General features: G+C 48.6%; 1 protein-coding gene across 3 annotated transcripts in view; it reads left to right on the top strand.

Annotated features, from left to right (window-relative positions):
* The first annotated feature begins 2690 nt into the window (after positions 1–2690).
* ABHD12 (abhydrolase domain containing 12, lysophospholipase) overlaps positions 2691–16280 on the top strand; it is an 87905-nt gene continuing 74315 nt past the window's right edge. For 2 of the 3 annotated variants that reach the window (XM_054541658.2, XM_009233386.3), the window contains exon 1: positions 2712–3092. In XM_054541658.2, coding sequence (XP_054397633.1) covers positions 2902–3092 — 191 coding nt within the window. In that variant the 5' untranslated portion in view covers positions 2712–2901. Of the gene's footprint in view, positions 3093–16280 lie in introns of all 3 variants that reach the window. The other variant, XM_002830041.5, reaches the window with a different exon arrangement.

The following is a 16280-nucleotide window of genomic DNA, read 5'->3' as shown; positions in this document are numbered from 1 at the left end:
GACTCAACCGCCAAGAGTTGAGCACTGTGTGGTCAAGGCCTCGTGCCTGTAAGAAAGATTCAATACACTGTACAGATTTCTCCTCTCCAGCTCTTCCTTTTTTTTTTTTTGGTTTGTTTGTTTGGTTTTTTTGAGTCAGAGTCTCGCTCTGTCGCCCAGGTTGGAGTGCAGTGGCACGATCTTCCTTCACTGCAAGCTCCGCCTCCTGGGTTCATGCCATTCTCCTGCTTCAGCCTCCCAAGTAGCTGGGACTACAGGCGCCCGCCACCATGCCCTGCTGATTTTTTATATTGTTAGTAGAGACGGGGTGTGAAACCATGTTAGCCAGGAAGGTTATGATCTCCTGACCTTGTGATCCGCCCGCCTCGGCCTCCCAATGTGCTGGGATTACAGGCATAAGCCACCGCGCCCGGCGGTTGTTTTTTTTTTTTTTAATTGAAGTGAGCGATAGAGACAAAACTTTTTTTTTTTTTTTTTACGTTTTAGTTATTTCCCAGATTTCCAATCTCTCCAGGATGTGTTACTACATCACTATAAAAAATTTATAATTTACATTCCATAGTATGTTTGTTTATTTTGAGATGGAGTCCTGCTCTGTCATCCAGGCTAGAGTGCAGTGGTGCAATCTCGGCTCACTGCAACCTCCGAATCCCAGCATCACGGGTTCAAGCAATTCTCCTGCCTCAGCCTCCCAAGTAGATGGGATTACAGGCGTGCGCTACCACACCCGGCTAATTTTTTTGTTTGTTTTTGAGAGGAGTCTCCCTCTGTCGCCGGACTGGAGTGCAGTGGCACAATTTCGGCTCACCGCAACCTCCGACTCCCTGGTTCAAGCGATTCTCCCGCCTCAGCTTCCCAAGTAGCTGAGAATACAGGCACGTGCCACCCACCATGCCCAGCTAATTTTTTTTTTTTTTTTTGAGACAGAAGTTTGCTTTTGTCCCCAAGGCTGGAGTGCAATGGTGTGATCTCAGCTCACTTCAACCTCCGCTTCCCAAGTTCAAGCGATTCTCCTGCCTCAGCCTCCCAAGTAGCTGGGATTATAAGGTTGTGCCACCACACCCGGCTAATTTTTGTGTTTTTAGTAGAGACGGGGTTTCACTACATTGGCCAGGATAGCCTCAATCTCCTGACCTCGTGATCCGCCCGCCTCGGCCTCCCAAAGTGCTGGGATCACAGGCGTGAGCCACCTCACCCAGCCTTTTTTTTTTTAAAACAGTCTTGCTCTGTCACCCAGGCTTGTGCCACCACACCCGGCTAATTTTTGTATTTTTAGTAGAGACGGAGTTTCACCATGCTGGCCAGGCTGGTCTGGCCTCCATCTCCTGTGCTTAAGTGATTCACCCACCTCCACCTCCCAAAGTGCTGAGATTACAGGCATGAGCCACTGAACTCGGCCCATAATGTTTTTAAAAAGTATATCTGGAGATATTGACACAATTATGAATGCAGGCTGTAACACTTAGTAATATGGTCAATAAATTATTTTGCAATTTCAAAGTATCATTACAAAACTAATATAAAAAGCGGTCGGGCGCGGTGGCTCATGCCTGTAATCCCAGCACTTTGGGAGGCCGAGGTGGGCGGATCACGGGGTCAGGAGATCGAGACCATCCTGGCTACATAGTGAAACCCCGTCTCCACTAAAAATACAAAAAAATTAGCCAGGCATGGTAGCCGGCGCCTGTAGTCCCAGCTACTTGGGAGGCTGAGGCAGAAGACCGGCGTGAACCTGGGAGGCGGAGTTTGCAGTGAGCCGAGATCGCGAACCTGGGAGGCGGAGTTTGCAGTGAGCCGAGATCGCGCCACTGCACTCCAGCCTGGGCGACAGCGAGATTCCGTCTCAAAAAAAAAAAAAAAAAACTAATATAAAAAGCTGTTGAATTTCTAAACGCATTTCCAATTGACCTTAAATTATCAATTGCCAATAGTTTTCAAAGTGACAAATATTGAAATTTCTAAAGTTACTTTGGAATAAGCAAATATCTCTCTTGGTTATAGATCATCTGTAAAATTAATGCCATATTGAAGAAAGCCAAAGTTATAAAACTAAATTTGTGAAACAGCCCTTTATTCTTTCCTTTTCTCTTTTTAGGATGGGTTGAATTAGTACTAAATTTGGGTTTCATAAGGGCGAATTTATCTTTGAAATGGATTTTCCTCCCATCAGGTAGTCTTAATTGCTTTATAAAAATCTAAAATCTAATACAGGTTTTTAAAAAGTAAATTTTTCAAGCAGTTCATTTCCATATGTTCGGCCCAAAAGCAAACACTGAGTATATACATTTGCTTCAAATTAAAAATTGAGACCGGAAAGCATACTTTTAAAGGTAAAGTCCTTGTGGGAAAAGAATTAAGAATCACGAGAACGGAACTGCGATTTGCTACCTCTGGGTTTCCGTTCGCAGAAGCGCGAGGGGCCCAGCGCTGCGGCTCTGGCTCGCTGGGCCACCCCTTTCGGGCACGACCGGGAGCGGGTGCTCCTCACACCGAGCGCCCGGGCGAGGACAGCTGCAGCCTCCGGATGGAGCCCAGAGCCCTGCCCTGCAGATGACGCGCCGCTGCAGCTTCGCCCACCCTCCCACAAAATGGCTGCTGGTGGCGCCGGGGATGCTGGGCGCGCGCTCCTCGGAACCAGGGAGGAGGTGGCCGGGGCGGGGCCGGGGGAGGGGGGAGGGCAGGTCCGGCGGGAGCCCGGCCCTGATTGGCCGGCCTGGCTGGCGGGCCCCCGCCGCTGGTTCGTAGCGGGCGCCGCGGCCTGGGTTGTGATGTGAGGAGCGGCGGGTTCCGGGCTCCGGGCTTCGGGCTCCGGGTGGCAGCGGCTGTGAGCGGCGGCACTGCGGCGCAGGCGGCGGGCGAGGCCAGCGGGCGCCGTCGCCGGCCGGCCCTGTCGGCCGCGGGATGAGGAAGCGGACCGAGCCCGTCACCTTGGAGCATGAGCGCTGCGACGCCGCCGGCTCGTCCTCCTCCGGCTCGGCCGCCGCGGCGCTGGACGCCGACTGCCGCCTGAAGCAGAACCTACGCCTGACGGGCCCGGGGGCGGCCGAGCCGCGCTGCGCAGCCGACGCGGGAATGAAGCGGGCGCTGGGCAGGTGAGGCTTCGCGCGGAGCGGGGAGGCCCCTCACTTGGCGCAGGTGCGTCCCGCAGGGGGCCCCGGTACCTCCCAGCCCCTCCCAGAGTGGCCGTCCGCCCGATTCGCGGCCGCCCCCGTCCGCGCCTGTTTCCCGCATTTGGCCCGCGGCGGCCCCACCCCTGCTCCCTTCCCCAGGCACCGCGGCGGGAGCGCCGTGCCCTGCCGCTGACCTCCTGTGTCCTGCTCCCTCCCTCTCGCCAGGCACTCCCAGCCTAGCCTTGCACCCCAACCCTTTCCCGGGGAAGCCGGGGGGGCCCTTACGCGGGGGGCTTGGCGCCGCCCGAAGTCATGACCCCGCGTGGGAGAGCAGAGTAGGGGGTGGGGAGTCCTTGGGAAGATCCCTGGACGCCAGGCACAGTAGAGGCGGGAGGCAGAGGGGCCGGCGCCAGACCTTGAGAGCGCTGGGGCCCACTTGGACCTCCCCCTCCTGCTCTGCATCGGGCCCCACACCGAGCGCCCGGGCGGGCGCCCCTCGGGCTGGGCTGCGTGCGCGGAGCCTTACTGGCGCCTTGGGCCCTCGGCGGCTCTCCCCGGTAACGGGTCGGGGGCGTGCGTCGCTCAGAACTCGGGGACCTTTGGGGAAGGGCTCAGTGGTCCGCGGGGTGCTAGGGGAAGGAGGGACTCGGAGCATCGCAGCCGTCGGAGGGAAACCTGTCCTTCGCTGTGCTGGTGGTGGTTCGTGGTACTTGAAATCTGTCCGCACAAGTTCGCCTCCTTGGGAATCACCTTAAAGTCCTGAGTCGTTTGGTTATTGGCGTTCTCCCTTTGGGTAGAAGATGAATGCGTTTATATAAAACCACTTTCAAAACTGAGATGGGAACATGTTGCGTAGGGACAGATTTCTCCTCCCATCTGCTGGTTTCCTAATTATCTGGCTGTTTGTAGAACGTAGCATTCCTGACAGCTTTGAAGCCTTGCTGTTTCGTGGTGGTTTGAAGATGTTACTATATGGTGATCTCAGGCGTTGTAGCAGAGGCACTTCTTTTTTGACCATCTGGAATGCCCTTAGTTGACGCTGGCCTCTTGAGTGTAAAATATGCAAATCGCTCCTAAGGAAAAGTAGAATTTTAACTTCATTGCTTAAAAGATCATGAAATTAAACTGTAGACACTTCTAAGTCGATGGTTTGACAGAAGGGCGGAGACTGATAGTTTTGTGTCTTTGTGTGTAGAATTCTGTAGCATCCGATCAATATCTTACTAATCTGTTCTCTTTGCTATGGAAAGATTTATCTGCATTAAAAACTCATGATTTAACTTTAATACAATTTTATTAACAGACATGGCATAACGCTTAGATAAATTGGAAAATTCTTCCTTCGAAAAAATCAAATTTTTCCTTCGAAAAAATCACGCCTGTAATGCCAGCACTCTGGGAGACCGAGGCGGGCAGATTATCTGAGGTCAGGAGTTCGAGACCAGCCTGACCAACATGGAGAAACCCCGTTTCTACTAAAAATACAAAATTAGCCGGACGTGGTGGCGCGTATGCCTGTAATCCCAGCTACTCGGGAGGCTGAGGCAGGAGAATCGCTTGAATCCGGGAGGCGGAGGTTGCGGTGAGCCAAGATCTCACCGAACCGAGATCGCACCATTGCACTCCAGCCTGGACAACAAGAACGAAACTCCGTCTCAAAAAAAAAAAGAAAAAGAAAAAATCAAATTGTTTTACACAACGTTTGGGGAAACAGCGGCGACCTGGCACCTCCCTTGAAGAATGTAGTGTATTAAAATGAGCCGATTAATTTTTATTTTCGTGTCGGGACAAAGAGAGACATTCCAGTGGTGTCCATATCCTTTGGATAAGCAAAAGGCTGTTGGGGTAAAAAGCAAAACAAAGGGAAGGAAGACCAAATTTGCGAGGTTGTCTTCCTTCCCAGCTGGCTGTCTCAGACATCCTTGAGCTTCTCCTCTTCCTCACTCAGGCTCTGCGCCACCATCACTTCCTCACTGAGGCCTTCTTAGACCAGCCCACCCCTGTCGACCTTATTATCACTTACTCGAGATTGTAATTTTTGCTCGTGTGCCTCCCCCGCAACCAGAATGGAAGTGCCATGAGAACAGGAACTTTGTTTCTTCCACTTAAGTATCTCCAGTACCTGGCACATAGTAGGTGGCAGAAAATACTTGTTGAATGAACAAATATCCATGGAACAAATATCCGTTGCGCCACAGAGCCGGCTTGTTTGTGTCTTTTATGATCCTCCTTTGGATCCTTCTGCACATTTTTAAACCTTTATTGTCGACATACGTGGAAGTAGAGAAGACAATCTAATGAGCCTTCATGTATCCATCACTTAAAAGTTTTCAGTGTTTAGCCAATTTTGAATCATCCATCCCTCTCCTTTTTTTTGTAGGATGAAGGATTGGAATTTTTTTTTTTTTTTTTTGAGAAGGAGTCTCGCTCTGTCGCCCAGGCTGGAGTGCAGTGGCAATCTCGGCTCACTGCAACCTCCACCTCCCAGGTTCAAGCAATTCTCCTGCCCCAGCCTCCCAAGTAGCTGGGATTACAGGCACCCGCCACCGTGCCTGGCTAATTTTTGTAGTTTTAGTAGAGACGGGGTTTCACCATGTTGGCCAGGCTGGTCTTGAACTCCTGACCTCGTGATCCACCCACCTCGGCCTCCCAAATTGCTGGGATTACAGGCGTGAGCCACAGCGCCCGGCCTGGAATATTTTTAAACGATTTTTTTTTTAAGACAGTTCTGTTACCCAGGCTGGAGCACAGTGGGATGATCATGGCCCACTGCAGCCCAGACCTCCTGGGCTCAGTTGATCCTGCCACATCCCACATCAGCCTCCCTAGTAGCTGAGATGCTGGGTGTGTGCCACCACTCCTGGTAAATTTTTTTTTTTTTTTTGGTAGAGATGAAGTCTCACTATGTTGCCCCCCAGGCTGGTCTTGAATTTCTGGCTTCAAGCGATCCTTCTTCCTGGGCCTCCCAAAGTGTTAGGTGTGAACTACTGTGCCAGGCCTAAATTCTCCTGCCTCAGCCTCCCCAGAAGGTGGGATTACAGGCACATGCCACCACACATGGCTAATTTTTGTATTTTTTGTAAAGATGGGGTTTCACCATGTTGGCCAGACTGGTCTCCAACTCGTGACTTCAAGTGATCTGCCTGTCATGGCCTCCCAAAGTGTTGGGATTACAGGCGTGAGCCACCATGTCTGCCCTCTTTTTCTTTTCTGATTGCATTGTATTTCTAGAACAAAGTTAAATAATAGGGATGACACTGAATAACTTGTTTCATTCCTGACTTTAATGAGAATGCTGTTAGTGTTTTTGCCATTTAAGTGCCATGCTGGGGTGTGTTGCTAATGTTGTGGGGAGCTTTTTGTTTTTGTTCCTGCTCCCTCACTGATGTTTTTAAAATAAAAAATGGTGATTGAGTTTTCTCAAATGCCAGTGTACATCTGTGGAATGACCTTAGAGATTTTCTTTTATCTGTTAACATAATGAGTTATAGTAATGGATTTATATTATTGAATCATCATTGTATTCCTGGGATAAACTCTCTTATTGTATATCCAGATTCTATTTATTAATTTATTTTTTATTTTTATTTTTTGAGGCAGGGTTTCACTCTGTTGCCCAGGCTGGAGAGCAGTGGCGCGATCTCGGGTCACTGCAACTTCTGCCTCCCAGGTTCAAGCAATTCTCTGGCCTCAGCCTCCCGGGTAGCTGGGATTACAGGCACGTGCCACCATGCCCGGCTAATTTTTGTATTTTTAATGGAGACAGGATTTTGCCATGTTGACCAGGCTGGACTCGACCTACTGACCTCAGATAATCTGCCCGCCTCAGCCTCCCAAAGTGCTGGGATTGTAAGGCGTGAGCCACTGCACCTGGCCTATTTATTAATATTTTATTTTAAAATTTTACATCATGAGGCGGGCGTGGTGGCGCATGCCTGTGATCCCAGCACTTTGGGAGGCCGAGGCAGGCGGATCACGAGGTCAAGAGATCGAGACCATCCTGGCTAACGGGTGAAACCCCGTCTCTACTAAAAAATACAAAAAAAAATTAGCCAGGCGTGGTGGCGGGCGCCTGTAGTCCCAGCTACTCAGGAGGCTGAGGTAGGAGAATGGCCTGAATCCGGGAGGTGGAGCTTGCAGTGAGCCCAGATTGCGCCACTGCACTCCAGCCTGGGCGACAGAGCAAGACTCCATCTCAAAAAAAAAAAAAAGAAATTTTACATCATTATTTGTGAGAATAGTCTGTAATTTTCTCTTATGCAACCTTTATCAAGTTGTTTTAGTGTTTTCTATAGCTTTGTAAAAAGTTTCTTATATAACATTTTATTCTAAACTTTTATTTTTATTATTATTATTATTATTTTTTTTTTGAGACGGAGTCTCGCTCCATTGCCCAGGCTGAAGTGCAGTGGCACGATCTTGGCTCACTGCAAGCTCCACCTTCCGGGTTCACGCCATTCTCCTGCCTCAGCCTCCCGAGTAGCTGGGACTACAGGTGCCCGCCACCACGCCCGGCTAATTTTTTGTATTTTTTTTTAGTAGAGACGGGGTTTCACCGTGTTAGCCAGGATGGTTTCAATCTTCTGACCTTGTGATCCACCCGCCTTGGACTCCAAAAGTGCTGGGATTACAGGCGTCAGCCACCGCACCCGGCCATTTTATTCTAAACTTTTAGCCAGCTTAAGAATTTTTTAAATTATTTGTTTAAAATTTGGTAGGAATTCTCTTGTAAAACTGTCTAAGCCTGATGCCTTTCTATTTATTTATTTATTTAAATTTTTTGGTACAGGCAGGTCTTGCCACGTTGCCTAGGCTTGGTCTTGAACTTCTCTCTCAAGCAGTCCTTCCACCTCTGTCCCCCAAAGTATTGGGATTATAGGCATGAGCCACCACCCTAGCCAGTGCTGTTTCAGAATATAGCACTTTGGTAACTACTACAGTGTCTTCTACGTCTGTTTAGGATTTGCTATGTCCTGGTTTCAGTTTTGGCAGTTTCTGTATTCTTATAAAATTATCAATTTAATTCACCTTTTCTCCTCTGTAGCTATGGGCATTTCCCTAGTTTTCTTCCCCGTTTTTTGTAATTAGGGTTTTTCCTCTGTTTTCCCTTTTTTTTTTTTTTTTTTGAGTCTCACTCTTGTTGCCCAGGTTGGAGTGCAATGGCATGATCTTGGCTCATAACCTCCGCCTCCCAGGTTCAAGCGATTTTCCTGCCTCAGCCTCCCGAGTAGCCGGGATTACAGGTATGTGCCACCACATCCAGCTAATTTTGTATTTTTAGTAGAGACAGGGTTTCTCCATGTTGGTCAGGCTGGTCTCAAACTCCCAACCTCAGGTGATCCGCCCGCCTTGGCCTCCCAAAGTGTTGGGATTACAGGCGTGAGCCACCGCGCCTGGCCTGCTTTTTCCTCTTGATTTAGGCTAGTCAATAATATATCTAATATCCATACATACACTGAAGTGGGGAAATATATATACACACACACATACATATTTTGTGCTCCATCAAAGAAAATATATCTTTTTAATTCTGGGGGATGCTGAGGGCTGTAGAGAAGTGGAGAGAACAGGTTCTGTCTGAAGGGGACAGCAGCTGCCACACCCTGTCCTGTTGCTGCCTGGCAGGAATGTGGTCCCAGAGTGGCCAGATCGTCCAGTCTTTCTGGAAAAGACTAGCTGGTGTTTTTTTTAGTTTGTTTTGTTTTGTGTTTGAGATCAGGTTTGGCTCTACACCCAGACTGGGGTGCTGCGGTGCAGTCATGGCTCACTGCAGCCTCTGCCTCTCGGGGTCAAATGGTCTTCGCACCTCAGCCTTACAAGTAGCTGGGACTACTGGCACCCACCATCACGCCTAGCTAATTTTTGTATTTTTTGTAGAGACAGAGTTTTCCCATGTTGCCCAGGCTGGACTTGAACTCCTGAGCTCAAGTGATCCACCCACCTAAGCCTCCCAAAGTGCTGGGATTATAGGCATGAGCCAGTGCGCCCAGGCTTTTGTTTATATAGTTTTTTGTTTTTTGTCTTAGTGTGTGTGCTTGTATGTGTGTGTGTGCAGTATTGCCAGCTTTTTTAACATTGGTAAGTAATTCAGATGAGAACAATTTTGGAGGTCCAAAAAAAACCCCAAACCAGTTTTTTTGTTTTTAAATTCTGGGCAGAAAGGTAATTTTTAAAGGTAAATATTTATCTCATTCATAGGTCAACTCTGTACTCCTTGAGAAGAGGAACTAGATCAGTTTTGCTTTGCATGGTGTCTGATGTGAGGAGGTACTGGGCAAATGAGTGATTTTTTTTTTTGAGACAAGAGTCTCACTCTGTCACCCAGGCTGGAGTGCAGTGGCATGATCTCGGCTCACTGCAACCTCTGCCTCCCAGATTCAAGCGATTCTCCTGCCTCAGCCTCCCGAGTAGCTGGGACTCTGGGTACCCGCCACCATGCCTGGCTAATTTTTTTTCTTTTTTTTCTTTCTTTTTTTTTTTTTGAGACAGTCTCCTTCTGTTGCCCAGGCTGGAGGGCAGTGGCGTGATCTTGGCTCACTGCAACCTCCGTGTGCCAGGTTCAAGTGATTCTCCTGCCTCAACCTCCCGAGTCGCTGGGATTACAGGTGCACGCCACCATGCCTGGCTAATTTTTTGTATTTTTAGTAGAGACGAGGTTTCACCATGTTGGTCAGGCTGATCTTGAACTCCTGACCTCATGATCCGCCCGCCTCGGCCTCCCAAAGTACCGGGATTACAGGCGTGAGCCACTGTGCCTGGCCTTAATTTTTGTATTTTTAGTAGAGACGGAGTTTCACCATATTGGCCAGGCTGGTCTTGAACTCCTGACCTTGTGATCCACCCGCCTCGGCCTCCCAAAGTGCTGGGATTACAGGCGTGAGCCACCGCGCTCAGCCCAAATGAGGGATTTTGTGGGCCTTTCATTAGCCCTGGAATTCTTGGGAATGTGCATTGAAGGCACGACTAGTCTAATTTGGACCCTGAGAAGGCAGTCATGAGATGTACACGGTCTGTGTGTTACCTAGTCTTTATCCTCCAACTCCCAACCGACAGGCCAGATCTGCTGGATTGACAGAGATCAGTGGGCTGCATGGGAGGTTTCATAGCCAGATCACCCTCACACATAAATGCCAAAGAACACAGTCATCACACCTAGTTTTTCCTTGACCCAAAGAAGATACTTTATCCAAGGTTGCTAATGGCTTCCCCTAACCCAGAAGGGTGGGTGGCTGAGGTTAACATCTGTCTTCTTCAGTGTCAGCCTTCCCGAGGTCCAGTATCAACCTCACCCTCTTAAGTGTCCCTGTATGGTATCTCTTCATCTTTTCTTTACAGGTTAGGAAGATGGGAGTGAGTTCTGAGCTAGCTTTTGCGGTTAAAGTCTGCTTCATCCATCTCCTTTTTCCTTTTGCTCCACCCTCAGTACAGTCTGTGCCAGGACTGTGACAAGGCACGGGGCTGGCTTTGTTTATGGCACCACAGCTGGCCCCCCCCTCAACTGGTACTGGTTTTCCTCTTCCTAACTCAGTGTACCGTATCAATGCTGCACTCCAGCCAGGGACCGGCCACACTGGGACTTGGTGCTTTGCCACTGCCTTCTGCTTTATTAGGACTCTGCATCCTGTATCTCTGCTTGGTTCCTAGTTCCTTTCAGCCACAGTGTCCCTTCCCAAGGGAGTGTCCGCCTTCTATGGTGACTGGCAGACAGGCCTGAACTGTGAGGGGTATCTTTGGGCGGGCTGAAAGCACCTGAGGCACTTTCATGGAGGAAGCCTTGGAGAGAGGCATGGAAGATGGGTCACCTTGTCAGGTTTGTGCTAACAGTGATGGAGACAGGACCTCATTTCAGACTCCTGCTGCTGCGGCTTCTCCTCTTCATTCCCCTGCTTTCTCTCCTCCTCCATTAGAACACTTGTCCTTCCAGAGTGAAATCTGCAGGGAAAATGTTTATTGAAATATAACCTCAAAAGCTGACAGATGAAGTCAGTGCTCTTCACCCAGAGATGACACCACAGGACTTTGGTCTCAGTTTGCTTGTGCTTTGGCAGGGGCCCTTTCAGCATGAGAGTGGGTAAGCCATCTATCTCGTGCCACACTGAGAGCCAGCATCTAGAGTGTCACTCAGTGAACAGGGGCCAAGAGCCAGGATGCCGGAACCAAACTGTCCTGTTACCAGCAAGACTTCTCATTTAGGCCTCAGCCCTTTTGTATTGTGATTTACTGCTTCAGAGGATAGCCTTCATAGAGACCCGGGTCTCAGGTGAGTTTTCAGATTCTCTGGCTTGGGTGAATTGTGTAACACTCTTGAGTTTGTTTCTTCATCTGTGATGTAGGGATTAGAGTGTCTTCCCTGTAGGATTGTGATGAGGCCCAGGTGTGTGGAATGTTCTTGGCACATGGTGAGTGCTTGGTCAGTGACATCTTCTAGATGACTAGCCCCATGATGATTATAATATTAAGAGCTCAGGGTACTGGCCAGTGTGGTGGCTCACGCCTGTAATCCCAGCACTTTGGGAGGCCGAGGCAGGCAGATCACTTGAGGTCAGGAGTTCAGGCAGCCTGGCCAATGTGGTGAAACACCATCTCTACTAAAAAGACAAAATTAGCCAGGCGAGGTTGTGAGCACCTGTAATCCCAGGTGAGGGATTACCTCCTGTAATCCCGGGAGGCTGAGGCAGGAGAATCACTTGAACCCAGGAGGTGGAGGCTGCAGTGAGCCGAGATTGCACCACTGCACTCCAGCTTGGGCGACAGAGCGAGACTTTGTCTCAAAAACAAAACAAGCAAAAAAACAAAAAAAACAAAAAAAAACAAGAGTTGAGGGTACTGAGAAAGATCTGTTAGCTCATGTCTAGAAGGATTTTCTTCTACCCTTTTCTGCCCCAAACAATTAAGAGTCTGGCTTCGCAGCCAGTCGTGCATATAGGGTCCATCCTGATCAGTTAATGTGTCTGTTGGTATTAGAGCATTTGTAGCAATATTATTTGCTTATTTAACACTTTTTTCCAGCTACTCATTTAACAGTTTGAGTACCTGTTATGCCCAGTAACACCTGTGAGTGCTGAGGCCATTGCAGTTTTCCTGGCTTTTACATTCTGGTAGGGGAGACAGATAACACATGAAGAAACACATGATGTCACGTGCTCAGGGCACTAAGGAGGAAAATGGTGCCAGTGAGGGAATAGCCACAGATGAGGCCCTGTGGCTGTGTGTGCACAGTCCGGGTGTACAGGGGATGTTTCTGACAAGGAGACATGTGAACGGATGCCACTGGCTGCTTTAGAAGAGAGAAATGGCATGATATGTGTGTCATCATGTCACTCTGACTGTTTGACAAGCACAGACTGCAGTGGGCAAGCAGGGAGACCAGCTAGGGGCTGCCGGGGTCATCCAGGCAAGCGATGACAGGGGCTCGGGCCGGGACAGCAGCTGTGGAGATGAGAAGAAGCATGTGATTCTGGATTCACAAACTACTTTCTGAGCAACAGGAAGAATGGAGTTGCCAGATACTGAAATGGGGACAGATGTGGAAAGAGCAAGTGCTTTGGGGCAGGAGAAGTAATGTTTGGTTTTGGACATATTGAGGTGCCTGTTAAACATCCAGGTGGATAGGGGATAGAGTTCAAGGGAGAGGTTAGGACCTGTACCTGACCATGGCTGTGGCAGGTGGTACCTAGAGCCTTGTAGCAGACTCTCCCAGCAGACAAGTCAGGACAGAGGAGTCAGGACCTGGGCAATGAGTTAGAAGGATTGCTGGGAAAAGGTGTCAAGGCAGCCACCTAAAGAAGGCCTGTTGCAGAAGAAAGCCTGATCTGCGATTGGATTTGGTGACATGAGATCAGCATTGACAGGAGTGGCTTACTGCAGTGGTGGGGGCAAAAGCCTAATGGTGAGGGCTCAAGGAAGAAGTGGAGAGAGGAAATGCAGGTAGCTTTTCTGGGGAGCTGTGCAGTAAAGGGGGAAAGACGGGGAGGGATGGCTGGAGGGGGTGAGTTTTCTTAGCAGTGATATTAGATATCAAAAAATAAATAATAAGAGCATCAGTATGCCATAGGACAACTTCAGGCAGCCCATTATATTGATAATTATGATATTATGATAGTTACGTGATATATTAGCCAAAATCGCCCATCGCATTCCAGCCTGGGCAACAAGAGCGAAACTCCATCTCAAAAAAACAACAACAAAAAACACTTAACGGTAATTGTATTCCATATGTTCCAGAAGTTAAGTGGAGTCATGGAAAATCTGAAAATTACCGAAATTGAATTTCTAAAGATGAAAACCACAATGTGTGAGGTAAAAGTTACACTGAAGGGAATTACACTGAAGGGCAGATTAAACACTGCTAAAGAAAGGGCTTAACGAGTCAACGTGAAACCTGGGGAAAAGAGAACCAAACAAATTTTCAAAAGCATCATTACAAGGCCAGGTGCGGTGGTACACACCTGTACTCCTGCCATGCCTGTAATCCCAGCACACCTGTAATCCTAGCACTTTGGGAGGATAAAGAAGGAGGATCACTTGAGCCCAGGAATCTGAGACCAGCCTGGGCAATGAAGGGAGACCTCATCTAGAACAACAACAACAACAAAAAAATAGCCAGGCATGGTGTGCATGATTGCTTGAGCCCGGGAGGTCAAGACTGTGTGAGCCATGATCAAGCCACTGCACTCTGGTCTGGGCAACAGAGTGAGACCCTGTCTCAAAAAAATATATAAATAAATAAAAGCATCACTATGCTATAGGATAACTTCAAGCAGCCTATTATATTGATAATTATGATATCATAATTGTGCGATATTAGAGCAGTCTGGAGTGTGCATGGGCATAATCCAGGGGAGAGGGGAAGATGGATGGCATGGGACAGAGTAGGTGCAGTGATGTCTCTGGGCCTGTGAGAAGGGACAGAACCCAGTGTTCTGAGGCTGAGCAGAGGAGTTCCCCTCAGATAGGAAGGAAGGCCAAGGCTGTGGGGAAAGATGTGGGTAAGTTGATCTATTTGTGGGTGAAGGAATCTGCCAGTTCTCTTCTGAGTGCTTGTGCTGTCCTTAGGAAATAAGCAGCAAGGCCATCTGCTGGGAGGGCAGAGGGAAAAGGAGGTACTGGGCCTCTCTCTCTCAGTTCCCCATGTGGGCGCAGTCTGAGCTCTCATATCGTCTTTCTGACATGTAATGTTTTTAAAAAGGATGACAAAGACAGTTTCCATGGGAAGTCATTTCAGTCGTGACCTGCTGTATATCTGTGGAGTTGGCATGTTCTGCATAGTTGAGTGCTCCCCTGCTCTGGGAAGCCTGCACGGGGTCCCTGCACACATCCCAGCATGGAGGGGCTCAGGGTTGGGTTTGAGATGAAGGTGGGCGAAAGGTCCACATGAACTGAGGTCATGACAGAGTGATCAGGTGGGACCAGGCAGAACTCTCGGCCCCCAGGGCTTGCTGGTACACAGATTGCTAAGTTTCTTCGTTGTTAAATAGAATTAATCTTCAGATGGTAGTTGTGGGCTGAGTTGCCTCATTCACTTGTGATAAGTTTAGCAGATAAGAAAATGTCCTGAGATAATGAGAGCAGAGGGCAGATGGGTGTCTGTGTGGGAGAGGCTGAGAAAGCCAGGACTTTTGGGTTTGTAAAGGTGAACGTGGACACGGCTGTCAGTGAGGGAATACATGCATATCTCAGGGGTGCTTAAACTTAGGGTTTGTTCTTGAAGCCTGAAAGAAGTTGTCCTGAGCTTCACGGTAAAAAAAAAAAAGTTCAAATTATCTTCCGTTCTTATCAGACTGATGGAGTCTTCAAACAAAGCTTGGGGTATATTGACTGAACTATTCGTAATGGGAAGGTAAGAATGTTCAGGGTCGATGCTGGTCATTTTGATGTGGTAGTTCAGATCACTAGAATAGATATGGCTTTTAACTTTCAACTTTTTTTTCTCCTAATAATGTGTACATCATATATGCTCTACCCCTTCATTCTTGACCTTTGCCACTCCTGGTCCTGGATAACCACATTGCTCCTACCTGAAAGTGGCCCTGTCAATGCCAAGTGCCCATAGGTCATTTTATTCAGTAGCTAATGTATTCCTGCTGTTTGCCAGATGTAGTGCCAGGCCCTGGGGATACAAGGAGATAGTACCTGTCCTCAGGGAGCTAGTTGTCTGTCATGTTTTATGCTTGGCAACCATCAGCTCTTGCATCCTCAGGCTTTGATGATGCCTTTGGCAAAGAGAAAATACAGGGATGGCTGGAGAAGGTTAGTCTACCCTCATTTACATTTATCCTTTCTTATAGACTCCTGTGTTGCTCTGATATTTTTATGTGCTGATTTATCTTCACGGTATCTGCTATGGCTTGATGGTTTAATGGTTTAAATGTGTCCCCTAAAATTTCATGTGTTGGAAAGTATTGGAATCTTGGTCCTCAATGTAGTACTAACTACATGTAAGAGGTGGGACCTGGCCGGACGTGGTGGCCCACACCTGTCATCCCAGCACTTTAGGAGGCTGAGGTGGGCGGATCACGAGGTCAGGGGATCAAGACCATCCTGGCCAACATGGTGAAACCCCGTCTATACTAAAAATACAAAAATTAGCTGGGTGTGGTGGCACACACCTGTAGTCCCAGCTACTCGGGAGGCTGAGGCAGGAGAATCGCTTGAACCTGGGAGGCAGAAGTTGCAGTGAGCCGAGATCGCGCCATTGCACTCCAGCCTGGGTGACAGAGCAAGATTCCGTCTCAAAACAAACAAACAAACAAACAAACTAGAGGTGGGACCTTTGGGAGGTGATTGGGTCATGAGGGCTTTGCTCTCATGAATGGATGAATCCATTCATAGATTAATGGTTTATTGAGGGTTTGGGTTAGTTATCATGAGAGTTATCACTGTTGTAAAAGGCAGTGTGGCCATCTCCTCTGATCCCCATTACCATGTGATGCCCTGCGCCACCTTGGGACTCTTCAGAGTCCCCACCAGCAAGAAGGTCCTCACCAGATATGGCCCCTTGACCTTGGACTTCCCAGCCTCCAGAATGCTAAGAAATAAATTTCCTTCCTTATAAATTACCGACCTCAGTTATTTAGTTATAGAAACAAAAAACAGACTAAGAATAGGGTCTCTTAGCCTCTTGCTTGACAGGATGTAATGCAAAATGCATTGCTGGCCAATAGAGCCATC

The sequence above is a fragment of the Pongo abelii genome, chromosome 21 (assembly GCF_028885655.2).
Source record: "Pongo abelii isolate AG06213 chromosome 21, NHGRI_mPonAbe1-v2.0_pri, whole genome shotgun sequence".
Classification (NCBI taxonomy): Eukaryota; Metazoa; Chordata; class Mammalia; order Primates; family Hominidae; genus Pongo; species Pongo abelii.
Note: the sequence above shows the minus strand (reverse complement) of the source record. Positions and strands in the feature narration are given on the sequence as shown.